This window comes from Jaculus jaculus, chromosome 8 (assembly GCF_020740685.1).
Source record: "Jaculus jaculus isolate mJacJac1 chromosome 8, mJacJac1.mat.Y.cur, whole genome shotgun sequence".
NCBI lineage: Eukaryota > Metazoa > Chordata > Mammalia > Rodentia > Dipodidae > Jaculus > Jaculus jaculus.
The window spans coordinates 135,400,652-135,419,642 of NC_059109.1; the positions used below are offsets into that span (position 1 = coordinate 135,400,652).

The following is an 18,991-nucleotide window of genomic DNA, read 5'->3' on the forward strand; positions in this document are numbered from 1 at the left end:
CCACATGCACACCTGCTGTGGCATTTTGAATGGGTGGCCTCCCGACCCCCCACCCTGCCTTTTTGTTTTTGGTTTGTTTGTTTCTCAAGCTACGGTCTCGCTCTGGTCCAGGCTGACCTGGAATTCACTATGTCGTCTCAGGGTGGCCTCGAACTCCTACTTCTGCCGGTATTAAAGGTGTGCACCGCCGCCGCCACCACCGGGCTCGATGTAGGAATTTTATTAAAGCTTCTTGGATTTTTAGCTACCTGGCTGGAGGAGGAGTCACGGTGGGCGGATCTGAATTCCAACACAGGACATACAAAGTGTCTGAGTCCTGCCTGGGCTCCTGTGGTTGGGCTGGGTTTTCTTTTCTTATTTTTTTATTTTCTCTCTCTTGCTTTTGTTGGTGGGTTTTCTCGTTTTCGACATTATGGACCCTCGCCTAGACCTGTAAGCTTCAAATAAAATGACATTCCTCCCATAAACTGTGCCTGCTTTGGAGGCTCGTCCCAGAGACCTTCCGCTGTCTAATACACCTGCACACATACAAACATGCATGCACAGACAGACAGACAGACAGACAGACACATGTCCCCCCACATGCCCCCCCAAAAGGAAGGCAGCTCTACAAGACCACCATGTGCTTGGCCTAAGCCCCTTCAAGGAGGAAGGGCCTTTACCAAGGTGGAGAAACTTAGGGGTGAGGAGGGGCACACAGCCCGCAGAGCGTAGGTTGGCATCACAGATGTTCTCTGAAGTCCCTATTTGGCACCCAAGGGACGCAGTCAGGCGGGCAGCAAAGGTTCCCACCTGAGCTAGATGGGCTCTGGCCGAGGAAGGAACAGTTCTTGTGAGTTGAGGGGACCGGGCACAGAGAGGCGGTGGACGAATGCCAGCCCCTCAGGGCGGAGGGAGGCTGCCGCCCACGGCTTGAAGGGTCTACGCCGGGAGGCTGGGCGGGCTCACCCGAGACAGCTTGGGGCTGGTTGACAATGAGCAACAGAGCCTGGTGCCCACTCTCTTCCACGGACAGCCCAAGGCCCATGGCAGATGGCATGGAGCGCCCAGTGTGGAAGGATCTAGAAAGGATAGCATAGAGGATTCCAAGAGAGCCTGAGGGCTAAGGAACCCAAGGGAGAAGACGGGAGTGATGCCCAGACCTGTGGATCAATGAAGATGATGTCAATGGACACAGAAATTTAATCTGGTGGCGAGTATTCCGGAAGGGGGGAGCATCAGATGGAGAGCATGCCCTCGCACACGCGACAGGATGAGCTCACAGGCCTGCCTGGGAACACGCAGCTTAGAGGCAACAACACGAACCTGAACCCACACGAGACTGGCTAGGACAGCGTTTATGACCTCAGCTGCGGCACCTCCACATTTAGCGACAGTGCCCAAGGCCAGCAAAAGCAATGGTTCTGGAGGCCACTGGCCCGTCCACGTCTGAAAGTGACTTCATCTGGGGTCTCCAGATAGTTTAGAAGTCAGAAGCCCAGCCTCCCAACCTCAGCTCAGTACTGGGGGCGGGGTCGCATGGGGTTTACAAGAGTTCACGTTTAAGAGAACAATTTCCCCCGCCCCTACAATCTACCTCCCCACCTTTAATGCCCAGCATTCCTGCATTCTTGAGTGAGGGTCCTCCAAGTTCATCCCTCTATACTGGGAGCCAGTCTATAAAGTGAAACCATAAAGCTGGGTCCCGAGGAACTGAAGGCTTTTAGGGCAGAATAAAAATGCCTCGCCTGAAACCCCAAGGCCACCACAGAACCTTTAAATCCAAGCATGGGAAGCAGGCCCCACTGTGCAATGGGCTGGCCAGCACCCACCGCATCCGTGTGTCCATGGGACCCTTTCCCTGGATTCCATAGACAGCTGTGGCCAAGCTGACCTGACCCTGGCCCCAAGGGTGGGAACCTGGGGTTTGACAAGAGATGCCTACTACTTCCTGTACGGTCACTGCTCAGGATTGGGACATGACTAGTTCCGTCTGTGCATGGAAGGGAGGCATCCTAGAAGTTTCTAGCAAACACAACTTCCACTCTTAACTGTCTCCAAGCAACCTCCATGGCACGAACAGCAGAGACAGGGTCTCTGGTGACAGTGGGCCACCAGAAAAAAAATGGCTTCCATTCTTACTTGCATTCAACTCATGCACCTCCTCAAGACGGCTCAGTCTAAGCTGATGTCTGGGGTTGTCCTTAGCCCTTCCCCCGAGGCTGATGTCAGGGGACACGGGCACAAGCTGCCACTGGGCTGGTGTGGAGCAGCCCCTCCCCCCCACGGGCAAGTGCTGACTCTGAACCTCTGACACCTATTTTGGGAGAGATTCGGGATTTCTGCCTAAAGGCTGGAAGACAGCCCAACAAACATCCCACCCGCGTCCACAGAAAAGAGCCTGGCAGGTCCTCGGATTGGTCAAGTGCATGGTCAGCACAGGTGATGTTATCTTCACTGTTAGTTTGAGGGGTTTAAAAAATCACCTGGCAGCCAGGCGTGGTGGTGCACACCTTTAATCCCAGCACTCGTGAGGCAGAGGTAGGAGGATTGTCATGAGTTCAAGGCTACCCTGAGATGACAGTTAATTCCAGGTCAGCCTGGACCAGAGTGAGACCCTACCTTGAAAAACCGAAAAAAAAAAAAAAAAAAAAAGAAAGAAAAAATCACCTGGCAGACACACCCCAGGTGTGTCTGTGAGATTACTGCAAGACAGATTTACATGGACTGGGGAGACGCTCAAGGGATAAACTGCTTGCTACCCAAGCCTGAGTACCCGAATTGACATCGCCAGACTCCAGGTAAAAGCCAGACACTGTGAGGGCCTTTCTGCAAACCCAGGATGCCATGGCAAGATGAGAGGCACAGACCAGAGAATCTCCCAGAGCCCGCGGGCCAGCTGGCCTTGTCAACGCAGAATGGAGACAATGAGAAGAGACCCCGCCTCGTTAAAATGAGGTGGAAGACTTATGAAGTTGTCCTCTGACTGCCCCACATGAATCATGTCATGCACAAGCCCCTATCACCCCCCACATAAATATATGCTGAAAAAAGTTAAATAAAAAAATGTTAAGAGAAAGTTTTAGCTGAGGAGAGAAGATCCACGCTGCACGTGGGCAGAACTGTCCTGTAGGCCTGGGATTCTGGACTGAATGCCCAGGAGAGCTGGCTAAGAGCCAGCGTCCACCTTCTGCTTCCTGACTGTGGGTATGGGAAGCTGCCTCACTCCTGCCGCCGCCACGCTTTCCCTACCACGATGGACTGTGTGTCCCCAAGCTGGGAGCCAAAATAAACGCTTCCCTCCTAAGCATTGCCAAGTACTTTGTCACAGCAGTGAGCAAGGTGACCGACAGACACCAAGGATGACCAGAACCGCTGCAAACAAGCTCACTCACAGCACACCTCCCGCCCAAGCGTTCACGGCTGCACTGGTCCCAACAGCCCAGAAATGGAACCTCGAAGGGACCGCAGACACTGCACGGGGCAGAGGGGAGTGGACAGCTGGAGCGCCGAAGGGCATTTTACACAGTCTCAGGTTCCTGACAACCGTCAGCATCCTCGGGCAATGTCACGTGGTCCCTGACAGGCAAAATATCCCCATGGAGAGCCATAGCTGTCTCCTTATTCAGTCTGCTTGATCTTTCTTTTACTATTTAAAGAGATTTTTAAAAAAATATTTTACTTATTTATTTATTGGGACTGACAGAGAGAATGGGCATGCCAGGGCCTCTAGCCACTACAAATGAACTCCAGATGAATGCACCACCGGGTGCATCTGGCTTACGTGGGTTCTGGGCAATCAAACCCAGGTCCTTAGGCTTTACAGCAAGCACCTTAACTGCAAAGCCATCTCTCTAGTCCTTTTGTAATATTTATTTAGATATTAAAGAAAGGAAGAGGGAGAATGAATATGAATGGGCACACCAGGAACTTGCTGCTGAAAACCAACTTCAGATGTTGCACCCCTTTGTGCATCCGACTTTACGTGGGTACTGAGGACTTGAACCCAGGCCAGTGGGCTTTGCAGGTGCCTCTAACCTCTGAGCTATCTCCCCAGCCCCTGCCCTTGAACTTTGATCCTCCTGCCTCCACCTCCTGAGTGCTAGGATCACAGGTACAGACCACCGTGTCCAGCTGTATTGTTGCTTTTGGATTTTGTTTCTTTTCTTTTTTTTAACTAGGGTCTCCTGTAGTTCAGGATGACCTTGAACTCGGTCTCCACCCTACTTCATCACAGCAGCTTTGGTGTGGAGCTGGCACTCAGACTCAGCACGCCGCATGTGCCAGGAAAACACTGTGCCAGCTGAGCTCCATTCCTAACTCTGTTTTATTGCTTTCTTAAAGTTTATTGTATTCCTTTTGAAAGTAAGAGATACTAAACAATGACCTCTTGGGGTTTGGAGTTTCTCTTTCTTTTGTTGGCTTGCAAATCCATGTGTGTTAACAACATGTGTTAAACAGCTACTAGAATGAGGACACACAGCCTTCATGCACACGCAACACACACGCAACACACACGCACACACACACGCACACACACGCACACACACTGTGTCTTCTCACTGCTCTCAGCAGCTAACTGCTCTCAGGCGCTGTGTCTGGAGACAGTTGTCCCAGCTGGCCTGACACCGCTGCCCTTGCACAGTAGAGACCAGGGAAGCGGCTGTGTGTCCTGTGGAGCACTGCACTCTCAGGGTCACGGCTGCAGCCTCTTGAGGCTCTAGCTAGTCCCCATGGTGATCCATTCACCTTCCTGGGGCTCGGCATCTTCTAGCCTTGCCACGCAGATGTGCCCCTGCAGGCCTCTGTGTTGGCTTATTTCAATCTGCCTAATGTCTTGCAGGTTTGTGTGCAGAGCCCTGTGTCCCTACTGCTTTTCCTTCGTGTTGCTGAGCGGTCTGCTTACCCGGTCACCTGGCTGGGTCCCAGGCGGTGCCCAGGCTTGGGGGTGTAATAGGAAACAGCCCTGCGCAGGTTGTCGTGGGAACTGCCTTTGTGTTTGCCCGAGACGAAGCTGAAGCTAGCTCCTTCCTGCGTCCCGCTTTCCTCAGCCCTCTGCTGGCTGTAGGTGGCCTCAGGTCAGCGCACCTGCTGTCTGGGGGGCCGGGGCAGCTGCTTGGCCAGGCCCGCCTGAGGATGCAGGCTGTGGTGAAGGTGGCCATCTTGCCAACTGTGCTGGGATGGGGCCCAGGACAAAATTCCAGGGCTCGAGATGACGGAGCAGAAGCTAAAAGCCTGGCGACACACACACTGGCCCAGGAGCCAGCACACTATAGCCTGCAGGCTGCACCCGGCCCACTGCCTGCTTTACCCAATAAGGTGGGTCTTTTTGTTTTGCTTTGTTTTTCCTTTTGTTTTCAGAGAGACATAGCAAGAGCTGGGGGGGGGGGGGGACAGGGAGAGAACTGACACACCAGGGCCTCAGCCATTGCACTCGAGCTCCAGACACGTGTGCCACCTAGTGGGCATGTGTGACCTTGCTCCTGCCTCACCTTTGTGCATCAAGCTTATGTGGGATCTGAGAGAGATCGAACCTGGGTCCTTAGGCTTCGTAGGCAAGTGCCTTAACTGCTAAGCCATCCCTCTAGCCCCCAAATAAAGTTTTATTCAACCAGCCAGTGCACATTTGCAGATGTAGTCTGTGGCTACCTTCCTGGCTAACTAGCACTGTGACAGCAAGCACCTCCCCCCCACCAAAGCCACACATCTAACCTATCCTGTTATGCTCCAGAAAGTACTTGCTGACCCCCAATCAGCTCACAAAGAAAACCACGGATGGCCCCATGAGATAAAACAACACTGTGTTCTGTTAAGTGCCAGCATGACCATCCTTCACACAGACGTGAAGTCACCGGGTCAAAAGGCTGGCCCACTCAAGAGGACACATTTTACCACTACACTTTCCACTAAGGAGTCCAAGTAGATGTTGAGGGGAAAAGAAGACCCCGGGCCTGGATGTGAGGTACTTACAAGACCTCCCAAAGGTAAGGAGGACCCCCCAAAGATGTATTCCAGGACGTGAGCAGGTAGACAGGGGCTCCAGGGTGGAAGAGCTGAGGACAGGAACCAGCAGGTACTCTGTGGTCCCAGGGGCCATGAGCAGAGTCAGGGAGCCCGACCCAGAGCATCTAAGGAGCGCTCTGAGAAGAGCCCAGCTCAGGGAGGGAGCGTGGAAAGGGCCTCCCGGGAAAGGCGGGGTGCGCTCTGCTCAGGGAAGGGCGGCAGCCCAGCTTTCTTGTGGCTTCTTCATTCTCCAGGCCCTGAGCTGCCCTCTGAGGCCCACAGCCTAAGAACATTCCTTGTTAATTGTGGAAAACACATTTATTCCAGCCACTGCTCTTGATGGGCCGTGGACGGCCCCAGTGACAAGTGAGAACATAGTTAACACTTGTCACATCTGCTTGGCACCAATGACCCAATTCTATCCAGGCCAACACTTCCTGCCAGGCCCTGGGAGGACAGGTCACAGCCGCTGGACCACTGAGCCTCTTCCTTTCTCTCTGCCATTTGGGCTTCTGGACAGACAGGAAGTGAAGCAATGGCAGGGAGCCAGCTGCACCGTGGGCAGGACCGCCCGCCTGCCTTCCTGGCTTTATGGTTTAGGGTCGCTCACCTCCTGCTTTCTTCCTGGTGGCTAAAGCAGGCATCACACTTGGGCAGCACGTGCCCTTCAGTCCGTTAAATGTCCCTCAACCACATCCGACCCATCTGGGACGGTAGGAGGGAGGCTCATGTGTTCTCATGGCCTGAGGAGGGAGGCACGGGCTCTACACACACGGGCAGCACATGCGTGGATCTGAGCCTGGCTGGCTTCGGAAGGCAGAGATGGGGTGGGAAGGAGAGGTTGCCCCTGTGGCCTTAGAGCTGGGGAGTAAGTCCTGGAAGGTGCTAGAGAAATGGTCCGTGAGAAGCATGGGGGGCCACTAGATCATCTGCCCGGATGGGCAAGGCTGTGACGGACGGTGTCTTCCTGAGCCCCCAAGTGAACAGGGAGAGGGAAGAGGACCACAGATCACCGCATGCTGGGACCCTCATCTTGGGGACCCAGGACCAGAGTCTGCCTAGCCTGAAGTGTGTCATCGTGGAGACAAGTCAAGTGTGGAGAGCAGCTTGGGAAAGTGGCATGTCCGTTCCAAAAGCAGCAGGAACCCTGTCAGAGGACACGTTTGAAGGCAAGGACTTGTCCACATGACCCTGTCTGCTTGAGACCCATCACTGTCCACCTCTGCCTGGGAGGGGGTGGCCACATGACAGCAAATCGTCAGCTTCTTCAGGCTGTTTGAGTGACTATATGGGCGTCCAACATGCGCCAACAAGCTATCGGCTGCAGAAAGCTACTTCTAACAAGCAGGGGAGTGGAGCGGGACCAGCAGGACCTCCATGCTCGTTCACTGTCGTCCCCAGGTCACCAGGGCATCTAGAGGCCCGTGAGCAACATGTTTTCTATTGTCTCTTTGAACACAGTCAGAACATGGATACATTTTTTGTGCTTGTGAAACTAATTTTTAAATATTTTATTTATTTGAGAAAGAAAGAGAGAGGGGCAGATAGAAAGTGAGAGAGAAAATGGGCACACCAGGGCCTCCAGTCACTGCTAACAAATTCCAGATGCATGCGCCCCCTTGTGTATCTGGCTTATGTGGGTCTTGAGGAATCGAACCTGGGTCCTTAGGCTTTGTAGGCCAAGTGCCTTAACTGCTAATCTCTCCAGCCCAAAACATGGATTTTTAGCATTGAAGAAATAGCTTTTTGTTTGCTTTTTTTTTTTTGGTTTGTGTGTTGTGGGTTTTGAGTCAGGGCGTTCTTCTATGGCCCAGGTTGGCCTAGAACTCACTATGTAGCCCAGGCTAGCCTCAAACTTGTGGCGATCCTCCTGCCTTAGCTTTCCAAGGTCTGAAAGTCTGGGATTACAGGTGTGAGCCATCATGCCTAGCCAAAAAAATGTTTGGACTTTTAATCCAGCCAGGATTATAGTGACCATTAATGCCAGCATGGTCATAATTAGACTTCTTAATATTTTTGTTGTTGTTGTTTGTTTGTTTTTTGAGGTAGGGTCTCACTCTAGCTCAAGCTGATATGGAATTCACTATGTAGTCTCAGGGTGGCCTTGAACTCTTGGTGATCCTCCTACCTCTGCCTCCTGAGTGCTGCGATTAAAGGCGTGTGCTACCACTACCATCTCTCTTAATTTTTTTTTTTAATAGAGGAGGTCTCACGAAGGTTTTCTATTGCTTGTTCCCAGGGAGTAGGCACGGTGAGACTGGTTGGGTGAGACCAGCTTGCACAGGGGCCTGGGTAGACCTCAGGTCTGTATGTCTCAGCCAGGCCCCAGTGTGACACCTTAGTTCCCAGCAGTACCCTCAAACCCACCCCACGCCGTGCATTCCTCCAAAGTGTTTCTGGTAAAGGAGGGGCTGGAGTCAGGGTCCTTGGTGACTTAATGCCTGTACTCTCTCTGCCTTGGTTTCTCATCTATAAAAGGCTGTTAGTAACAACTGCTCCCCAGCAGGGTGACTGAGAACTGAATAAATCGACATTAATACCCACATCTACCACTCGTGCAGTGGCCAAGCTGTGCTGGGGACTCAGCGTGTCCCACAAATGCACCCTTTTCTTCCTCCTAGCTGCCTACAAAGCAGGTGATATCATGATCCCAAAGCTGATGAAGGAATGAAGCATCAAGAAGTCAGACAGGGGCTAGAGAGATGGCTTGGCGGTTGTGCGCTTGCCTGTGAAGCCTAAGGACCCTGGTTCGAGGCTCAATTCTCCAGGACCCACGTTAGCCAGATGCACAAGGGGCGCACATGTCTGGAGTTCATTTGCAGTGGGCCCTGGTGCGCCCGTTCTCTCTCTTTCTCTCTGCCTCTTTCTCTCTTTGTCTGTTGCTCTCAAATAAAAATAAACAACAACAACAAAAAAGAAGTCAGTCAGGCTGCCAAGGCCACACAAGGTCTACCTGAGGAGCACGGTGGGACTCCACAGGACAACTGGCCTGTCCTGCTTCCAGTAGCTATGGACAAGGTAGAACCAAGAGGTCCACCAGGACGAGCTCACCAACACGAGCAGACCCAAGGCCACAAGAGCTTGCCCACCCAGGGCTGCACGCCTCTCTCCTCTCCTGGGCTACCCAGCCCCCAGCATGAGCCCGGTGAGAAGGGCGAGGCGGAGCAAGGGAAGGGAAGCACAGGCCGTGGGTCTGGGTGAGAGGAACAGTCACCCCTTCCGTCTTCTCCTCCATATGCAGGGAAGGACAGAACCAGCCGGCGCTCGCCCCTCCCATCACCACCATCTCTCCCTCCCCGGGGAAATGAGGCCATGCTGCCTGGCTGTCTTCCGAGAGCCGCAGGTGCCCGGGGGGGGGGGGGGTAGTGGCTTCCCTCCCACGCAGCACGCGGGCCCCGAGCACACTGCCAGCTGTGCCGCTCCAGTGACTAGCAGGAGAGCTGCAGCTGGAGGACGGGGAACAGAGGCCGGCTTGCCTGCTGCCTGGGTGGTCTCAGAAGGGCACCTCTGACCCGGGACCTCCCCCAGGGCCAGATGGCAGTGAACACACTCGGGGTGGGGGTGGTGGGGATATGGGAGTTTGGCAAGCTGCAAAGACTGGGCTAACAGGCCCAACATGAGGCTCCCAGAAAAAAAGCTGATGCTTCACCAGCACAGAAGCAGCTGGGCCATGCATGTGGGGAAACTGAGGCCCGAGAGGCAACCAGAACCAAATTCCAGCCACCACTGGGGAGACCTTCTCCATCCAGGCCATGTGGTCTCAAGGCCTGGTGGCCACGAGATGCACTCAGAGTCAGGGTGAGACCTGGCGCCTCTTACTGATGGGACTACGCACTCTGGTGTCACCCCTGCTTCACCTCCTCAGGGATGGCCACGGGCACTGAGGCGATTCTGAGTCAATGCTAGCAGGAGGTGACCAGGGAGAGTACCAGGGACTCTGCTGCCAGCTCAGGCCTTGGCACCCCTTAGACTGCTGACTGATGGATCTGACTTCCCCCGCAGACCCCAAGGGCCTTTCCCCTGCGTGACATGTGACAGGAGCAGAGCCTGCCAGTCACTCAGCGCTCAAATCTAATAGTTGTCAGGGATTCACCATCTGTGTGCTGGGGGGGGGAGGTAGCACCCAGACCAGAAGTCTGTGTGTTCACAGGATCCCCATGGACCCCATGCTGAGGAACGACCAGGTGCAAAAGACCATGAACCTGGGGCTCAGAGGTGTTGGACCAAAAAATGATAACATCAGAATAGAAGACAGACTAGGTGGAAAGAAGAGATGCAGTGGAAGAGGATTTGGGAAGGGAAAGAAAGGGTGGTGGCAGGGGATTGTGGTCATGGTATATTGTCTATATTCATGGAAGTTTAAAAAAAAAAGAAGAACAAATGTTGGACCAAGACCGGGAAGATGGCTCAGTGGATAAAGGGTTTGCTTTACAATGACGAAGACTTGAGTCTGAACCCCCAAAACCATGTAAAATTCCACGTGTGGTGGTGCTTTCCTGTAACCCCAGGGCTGGGGCATACACACTCTTTAACAAGAGCTGAAGAGCTCTGTAATGGACAGAATAACCTCCGAGACAAGTAGCTGAGAACGCTGAATAAACTACGCTATCATTCCCAGAAGGAGAAAGAACAGCAGCATCTATGCTTAAGTGACAGGATTCTGACAAGGTCCCCAAGCAATGGGAACCTCTGGGAAGTGGAACTCAGAAGCTGAAGGGAGGAAGTCAGAGGGAAACCATTTACTGTCACACATTTCCACAGTATTTGATTGTGGAGCTGTGGGTGGGTATTCCAAAGTAAATGAAAACAACGGAAAGAAATTATACACGCAAGAGGCACCCTAATTTAATTAGAAATACACTGAGAGAAGGAGAAATTGGCTGAGGATGGCACAACCAACCCCCAATAACTCCCACTTCCCTTCTTCTTGCCTGCCTATCTCAAAGGAGGTGGATTGTGGGAGGAAGTGTAATGTGCCAGGGAAGACCAGATGACAATGGAGTCTCTAAGAATTTGGATCTCAGAGTCACTAACGTGGAGGGCTAAATACCTTAATCGGTAAGTTCAGAGGTCTTTGACCAAGGACAATTCTGCCCCACAGAGGACACTGGCAAAGTCTGGAGGTATTTTCTGGTATCAAAACTGGGAGCTGCTACTAATGTCCAGTGGGTAAGAGGCAAGGGATGCCAACAGCCACGTCCAGGGCCAAGGACACCCGAGGGCCACATTAGGAGGCAGAAAGGCTGTGCTGGCACCTCTGACACTGCAGCGAGCCAAGGTCACCTCAGGGCTCTGGCTCATGTGCAGTTCTCATGTAGCAGGTCGGGGTGCCCAACACAAGGAATACCAGCCCTGTGCTGCTGTGGGCAGCTTGGAGCAGCAAGGCTCTTATCCCACCTTCTCATGTAAAGGCAAAAGGGCTATTTGGGATTCGGAACTAAAGGTGGGGCACCAAGTCCACATGTTTGGGAGAGGTGGGGAAACACTGCTCACTGCAAACACACGGCTGAATCTCTCCTGAGGCCAAGAAGCACTGCCGGAGGGGAGCACTGCCGAGGGGGGCCCAGCACTCACCATCCAGAGTCTCCACAGAGAGCTGCAGGCCCAGGTTGTGCCGAGGGTTGACCACCCAGTGGTTGCTCGTGGCTGTGATGTCGAACACCAGCCAGCCCTCCTCGGAGGCCCAGAGGGTGCGACTGTCCAGCAGGAAGAGGTCCGACTCTCTGGAGAGAGGAGAGGAGAGAGAGACAGACTCCGGGTTAGGCAGACCACGACTCAGCCACCCCAACAGCCAGCAGTTGACCGGTCCCACCCAGCGGGTCTACCAAACTAAGGTCTAGGTCTGACAAACTGAGCAGCTGTGATGAGGAGAGAAAGTGCAGAAGAAATCTAGATGCACACAGGAAAACAGGGAGCTGCCACAAGGCAAGAAAACATCTGTCAGGATGGAGCAGAGGCAGGCAGCAACCCCACTGCCCGCGAGGTGCTGGGAGTGCAGAGGGTGACACTGGGCAGGTCATCATGACTGCCTGACAGCATCCCAGTGGAGCCACACACACCACTCATCCAGTTCTCACACCCCGGAGCTGTGGGGAGGCCAGCAAGGCTCAGCGCACACAATGCAGGATGTGCTCGAGGTCATTCATCCGGAAACTGCCGGGCTGGAGTTGAAGCCCAGGCCACTGAGCACCAGGACAGATGCTCTTCACCCCAACTCCACACAACTTCTCCACCCGCCCACCAAGTCAGGACCTGGACTCTTGGACCTACGTGATTAAGAGAAGATGTGCTTTCATTCTCTCAGTCTTACTTTTTGCGGGAGCAAAATGGGTAAGATCACAATTCACACTGTGAGAGGTAGAATGTAGATGGATGCCTGCATGGACAGGTAGACTGGAGTTGGAGAGGTGGCTACATTGATGGATAGAGGGTAGATGGATAAGTGTGTGGATGGATAAATGAATGGACAGACAGATGCGAGTTGGAGATAGGTAGATTAACCAACAGAAAATGGATGGACAGAGGAGAGACTGGATAGATTGATGGACAGAGATGAATGGATTGATGGATAGACAAGTGGGTGGGTGGGTGGATGGATATGTGTATGGATAAGTGACCTCTTCCCCACCTTGCACACCAAAGACTAAAGTCATAATAGCATCTCATGAATTTTTCTCATGAAGACTCAGTTCCAATACATTGAGCCCTTCAACAGGCAATTAAAATATGAGACCCCTCCCACTGTGTGCAAGGCACTGGGGCAGGATGGCCACCACGCGGCGAACCCCTGCCCCATGGCACTACCTCCATCATTCCTGGAGCTCTCTCTTGCCTAGGAACTGGCGGAAGTTGGTATCAGGCTCTGGGCTGAAAAGCCGGACAAGCATCATACCACTGGTCCTTGCTAGAAACCAGTGAGGGCAAGAATACACCCCACTGTGCAGATCTCAGGCTGAGGCTAGGAAAGGTGGAGTTGTCTGCCCCAGGTTGCATGGCTGGGACTGGGCCCAGAGAGGCGGAGCCCAGCCAGGCTCCCTGCAAGCCTGCTCTTGCAGCCACCCATGTGGACCAGGTCTTCTGAATACTACCTCTGCTCAGATCTCAGAGCCTGTGGCGAGTTTGAGCCGTGGCAACATGTCCCCCTAAGCCAGCAGCTGGAGCCAAAGACAAGATGCCACTTGGGATGAAGAACATGTCTCCAGCTGGCCCCAGTCCCCTCTTCTTACTAAAATACTGTCAATCACCCTCTCATCTACCATTCCCGTCCATCCTGGAGAACCTAGGTTTGCAATGGGTGTCACAGTGCATTATATAGCCATGAGGCCCATCAATCAACACACAATGCAGGAAACAAATATAGAATGTAAGCTTGTGTTTTCCATCCATTTTCACTCAGAACCGACCAGCTTCATGTTGGCAGATGGTTAGTCACTCAGAGAAGCCAACATGGGGACAGGAACCAGGCTCAGACACCTAGCGCCAAGGCAGATGTGAGGGAACAGGAAGCCTCGCTGAGCCAAGTCTCAGAGGGACCAAGTCTAAGCTGGCTTTCCTTCCCACGGCTCCAGCCAAAGTCTGGGCACCGAGAACCACGGTGGCTGAGGCAAGCTGTGTGGCCAGGCCTAGGGATGGTTGAGCAGGCGCTCCAGAGCTGGACAGCATCACCAGGATCTCATGGTGGAGACCAAGGTCGTCTCCACTTATTTCCCCAAACCCCATGTTTAATTTTTTTTGCATGTGTATTTGTCTGTGGTGTGCATGCATATGTAGGGGGGGGGGGGTGTAGAGGCCAGAAGCAGGCCTTTTCTTCAGTTGCTCTCCATTTTTTTTTTTTTTTTTTTTTGGTTTTTCGAGGTAGGGTCTCACTCTAGCCCAGGCTGACCTGGAATTCACTATGGAGTCTCAGGGTGGCCTCAAACTCATGGCAATCCTCCTACCTCTGCCTCCCGAGTGCTGGGATTAAAGGCGTACGCCACCACGCCCGGCTTTCCATTATTTTTTAAGACAGAGTCTCTCTCTGAATCTAAAACCCACCAATTCAGCTATGCTAGCTGGCTGGCAAGACATAGGGATTCTCCTCTCTCAGACTCCCCAGTGCAAGGATTACAGGTATGTGTCACTGTCTGAATTTTTTTATGTGGGTGCTGGGATCCAAGTCCCCTATGTCCGCATGATCTCCTTAGTCCCCAACCCCCATTTTTAGAAAAATAACCAATGACCTGTGAGCCCCATTGAGAAAACGTTTAATACATCACTGCTCCAGCCTGTATGCTTTCATATCTCTTTCCAAACTCATGGGGAAATTTAATTGTCAATGTCACAGCATCAGGAGGTGTGACCTTTCTGAGGTGATCAGGCCATAAAGGTCCTGCACCTGTGACTGATCTGGAACTTGGGTAGAGGCTTCAAGGGAGGGCATCTGACTCCTCTGTGTTTCAGCCTCTCGCTGTGAGAGGATACAGCAATAGGGTGCCATCTTAAAATAAATAATGCTCACCATTGAGCCCATCAATGCCTTGACCTTGGATCTCTAGCCTCCAGAAGTGTAAACCACGAACTTATGGGTTTTTTTTTTTTGTAACTTACCCAGTCTGGGGTGTTTTGTTACAGCAGCAGAAATAGACTGAGACAGTTATGCTCCGTGAATGTTTGAATATGATGATTTCTGACCTGACAATCAGCAGAAGAACCACCACACAAAAGACCATGTTGTCTCCTAGTGGGGCAAACCAAAGTCCTGCAGGATCTGTAAGAAGGTTGGTGCTGTCAGTAGTAACACAGTGATTACAGAGGCGGGAAGTCTTGTTAGGGCCACACAGGATTTTAGGTAACTCAAGTTTGACTTTCCTGTCAAAACTGAATGAGAACACTCATGACCCATTTGCCTCTCTCCCAGTGGCCTTTGAGAACTCATATGGGAGCATTCCAGAGCTCTCAAACCCACAGATAAAACTGTTCTACTGTCTTCATTTGAATTTGCCTGAAGGCACCCCAGGCTCTGGAGAGTTCCCAGGACCCTCCGTGAACCAGCAGACGGAAGCAGAAACCTCCCTGGAGTATAAACAGAGCTGCAGAGAAATCAGAAGCCTGTGTGGCAAAGTTACTGGGAAATGGTTATTTACAGGAACATGTGAGCAGATATCTGGTCCTCATGCACAGTAAACAACGCCTGTGACCAGGGGACGAACCTGGCCTTCACACACAGACGGCCCTGCCCATCGATGCTAAACCTTCTTTTATGACCAGCCAGATGTGACAGGCCAGCGCTGACTCATCCCCAGAGCATGGGAAGGCAGCCACTCCCCACCTCCAGTCAGTCTGTAGTTGTCCCAGGCACGCAGGGAAGAGCCACATCTTCGTGTGTGCGTGTGAAGGCACAGGAATGAGAATAGGTAGGAGATGCTGGCTGCTTTTAGAGCCACTGTGATGTGAGGCGGGGCCTCACAGATGGACAGCAGGGGACCTGCTCAGCAGCTACCACCCTGTCCTTGACCCAGCTAAGAAAGGAAGATTCCTAGTCACACCCAGAGCATGGCTCCAAATGTGCCCTCCGTGGCATTTTTATTTACCCTGAGCAAAATGGGCCTACCTGCCCGGCCCAGGTGAAGGCAGAGGTGTGGATGGATGTTGAGGCGTAGGGCTCCAAGGACCAGGCAAGCATTCTCTGCATTCGCCACTCCTGAACCCTAGGTCCTTACAAGCCTGGAACTCTGAACCTCCTGGCAGGCACATCTGTTATCCTAGAACATGGGAGGCAGAGGCGGGATTGCTATGAGTTCAAGGCCAACCTAATCTACATGATGAGCTCCAAACCAGCAGATAATGGTTCCTGTTTTACCGACTTTCCTCATCCCTGTGATAAAATGCCTGACAGAAGCAAGTTAAGAAAGGAAGGGTTTATTTTAGCTCCAAGTTTGAGAGTGCAGCCCATCATGGCAGGAAGACATGGTGGTGGGAACTCAAGGCAGTGGCCACATTGCATCCACAGTCAGGAGGCAGAAAGCAGCTGCTTTCTCTTTTCAAATCAGTCCAGGGCCCCAGTCCATGGAATGGTGCCACCCATCACACCTCAGCTAGCCTGATCTAGAAAGTCCTTCACAGTCATGCCACAGGTTTGTTTCCATGGGGACTGTAGATCCTGTCAAATTGACAACTGAGATTCACCATCATGGTTCCCATTTCAAACATGAGCACAGTGACAGATGGACAGTGAGGTACAGCCACTGTCCCAGGGACGGGCTTTAAAGAATCAAGTTGTGGCAAAAGAAATCATACTCCAGGACTTCTGAACCTAAGCACTATAGCCTCCTTAGCACACTGTCTCACCAAGGGATGAGAGGAACGCTGGAGTTCCTGGGCTCCACAAGATGGATGCTATTGTCATAGCACTGTGTGGGCCAGAGAACTGGGAAGAAAGAAGGCAGGGTTCAGACAGCTAATACTGGGCCTCCGTGTGCCCCTTGGAAAAATGAGGGCAAGGTCATCTTTGTCATCAACTTGTGAGAATCAAGTGAAGATGAGGCATCCTCTCCAGAAAAGTGTCTATAGTCACACAGTGCCGGTTATGGCACAGCTGGTGAACCTCCTGGCTACATGGTAGAACACTCTAGAATGGGCATGCAGTGAGGCTTGGACTCAGAGGTTATGACTTGCTTGAGATTTTTCTTATCCATATTCATCCACCCAAAGACTGTCCATCTTGGATTCCAAAATTCATCACACAAGTGCACAAGGATGCTCCCTCTGTGCAAGATCCTAGACAAAGATGGCCACTTGCAGTTCCTCCCATCTGTGCCCATGATCTGCTGGCCCCTACAGCAGTGGACTAAACATGTGACCAGTTATGAACAGAAGGCTCTGGGCCAGGCCTTAGGAACCTTAGTGGCTTCTAGTTTGACTCTTAGCAAGCCACTGAGTCAGAAAGCCTGACACTGCAGAAGAGAGGGGCCTTCTGGAGGGAGAGGGTCAGGCACTGGCAGTGCAGAGTAAGGGAAAGATTGAGACTAAGCCATCCCCAGGTGAACCCTCAGCTTCAACAGTGACCACAACAGCAAACCCAGGAGCAGAAGAACCACCTATCTGAGCCGTGCCCAGTTCCTAAGCAACAGAATGGCTACTATTTCAAGCCACTGATGGTGGACCGTCAGTCCGAGAGAGAGAGAGAAGCCAACCAATATTCACACTGCTTATTACAAAAAGGCTAAATAACAACCTCTCCTTAAAGGACTGGTTAAAACATCATGACATAGTCAAAGGAAAACAAGACTACATGACTGCTTCAGAGGACCACATATACCTACATGTTGGCAAGGGGAAATATGGCACTAAGCAAAGTGCTACAAAAACAGAATGTGGAGCTGGAGAGATGGCTTAGCGGTTAAGCGCTTGCCTGTGAAGCCTAAGGACCCTGGTTCAAGGCTTGATTCTCCAGGACCCACGTTAGCCAGATGCACAAGGGGGTGCATGCATCTGGAGTTTGTTTTTAGTGGCTGGAGGCCCTGGCGTGCCCGTGCTCTCTATCTGCCTCTTTCTCTCTCTGTCTGTCTCTTTCAAATAAATTAAAAAAAATTTTAACCCAGAATGTGTACTATGTAAATTTCTGGGCAATTACAAAATAGCAAAGTCCAAACAAAAAGAAACGGAAAATTTGAACAGCCATTTGAACACACTGAGGTAGGGATAAAAGGTCTTTCTTATCTTCACACCTAAGTTTATATCTTTTTAAAAACTAATATTATCAAATCCATAGTAATTCCTTGTGTGTGTGTGAAAGAGAGGGAGGGGGATGTGCATGCAGAAGCCCAAGGTCAAGGCTGGGTGTCTTCTTCCTTCACTTTCCTCTTCGCTGACACTTGAGCCAAGAGTTCCCTGATTCAGCTAGTCTAGCTAGCCAGCTTGCTCTAGGGATCCCCTGACTCTGTCTCCCCAGTGCTGGGATCAGAAGGGGCTAGCGCCCCTCCCAGCATTTAAGCGGATGTGGATGCTGGAGCCATGGACTCTGTCCTCACGGTTACTCAGCAAACACTCTATCCACTGAGCCAGCTGTCTAGCCCCAGGAACTTACTCTCTTTTTAGGAGATGAGGGATTTCGAGGTAAGGTCTTGCTCTAGTGCAGGCTGACCTGGAATTCACTATGTAGTCCCCAAGTTGGCCTCGAACTCACAGCAATCCTCCTACCTCTACCTCCCAAATTCTGGGATTAAAGGCATGTGCCACCATACCCAACCCAGTAACTTCTTCTTAGACAAACTGGCTAAGAAAGTGGAAGAAAGGTGAGTTCCAAGCACCTACAGTAAAGCTGGCATTCCACTGACCCCCAAGGGCTAATGAGGTCAGTTCGAAAAGACCTTTCTCTATAGATGTCCAAATGGCCAGTAGACACAGAGAAGAGGCTCCACAATGTTAGCCATTAGGAAACGGCAAATCTAAACCACCATGGGATGTCACTTCAGCCCACTGGGACAGCCGGATGAAAGGCACCAAAGACCCATCCCACACCACTGGAGGGTGCAAGATGACCGGACACAGCCGGGCTGCTTCTCAGAGGTGAGCAACAGAGCTGTAATGGTTGAATGAGAAATGTTCCCCACGGGCTTGAGCACTGGGTCCCCAGCTGGTGGCGCTGTTTGGGAAGGTTGCGGAATCACTAGGAGGTGGAAACCTGTGGGAGGAAGCTGGCCACTATGGGGCTGGCCTTGAGGTTTTAGAGTCCAGCCCCACTTCCTGTCCGCCCTCTGCTTCCTGACTCTGGGTGAAACGTGACTGGTCCCCCGCTCCTGCTGTGCCTTCCCTGCCGTGAAGAACTCTTGCTGCTGGGATTGTGGGCCAAAATAAACTCTGCTTCCCGACGCTGCTTCCAGCCAGGTATCTGCTCACAGCAATGAGAAGGTAACTGATACCAACGTCATGACCTAACTCATCCTGTCTGAGAGAAATGAAGACTTGTGTGCACACCAAATCTTACACACAAATGTCGCCAGCAATGTTAGCCAGCATGGCCCAAATGTGG

At 52.2% G+C, this 18,991-nt stretch overlaps 1 protein-coding gene across 1 annotated transcript in view; it reads right to left on the bottom strand.

Annotated features, from left to right (window-relative positions):
• Bmp7 (bone morphogenetic protein 7) overlaps positions 1–18,991 on the bottom strand; it is an 81,150-nt gene that overhangs the window by 12,401 nt on the left and 49,758 nt on the right. The window contains exon 3 of the mRNA XM_004663841.2: positions 11,557–11,705. Within this exon, the coding sequence (XP_004663898.1) occupies positions 11,557–11,705 (149 nt within the window). The remainder of the gene's footprint in view (positions 1–11,556; positions 11,706–18,991) is intronic.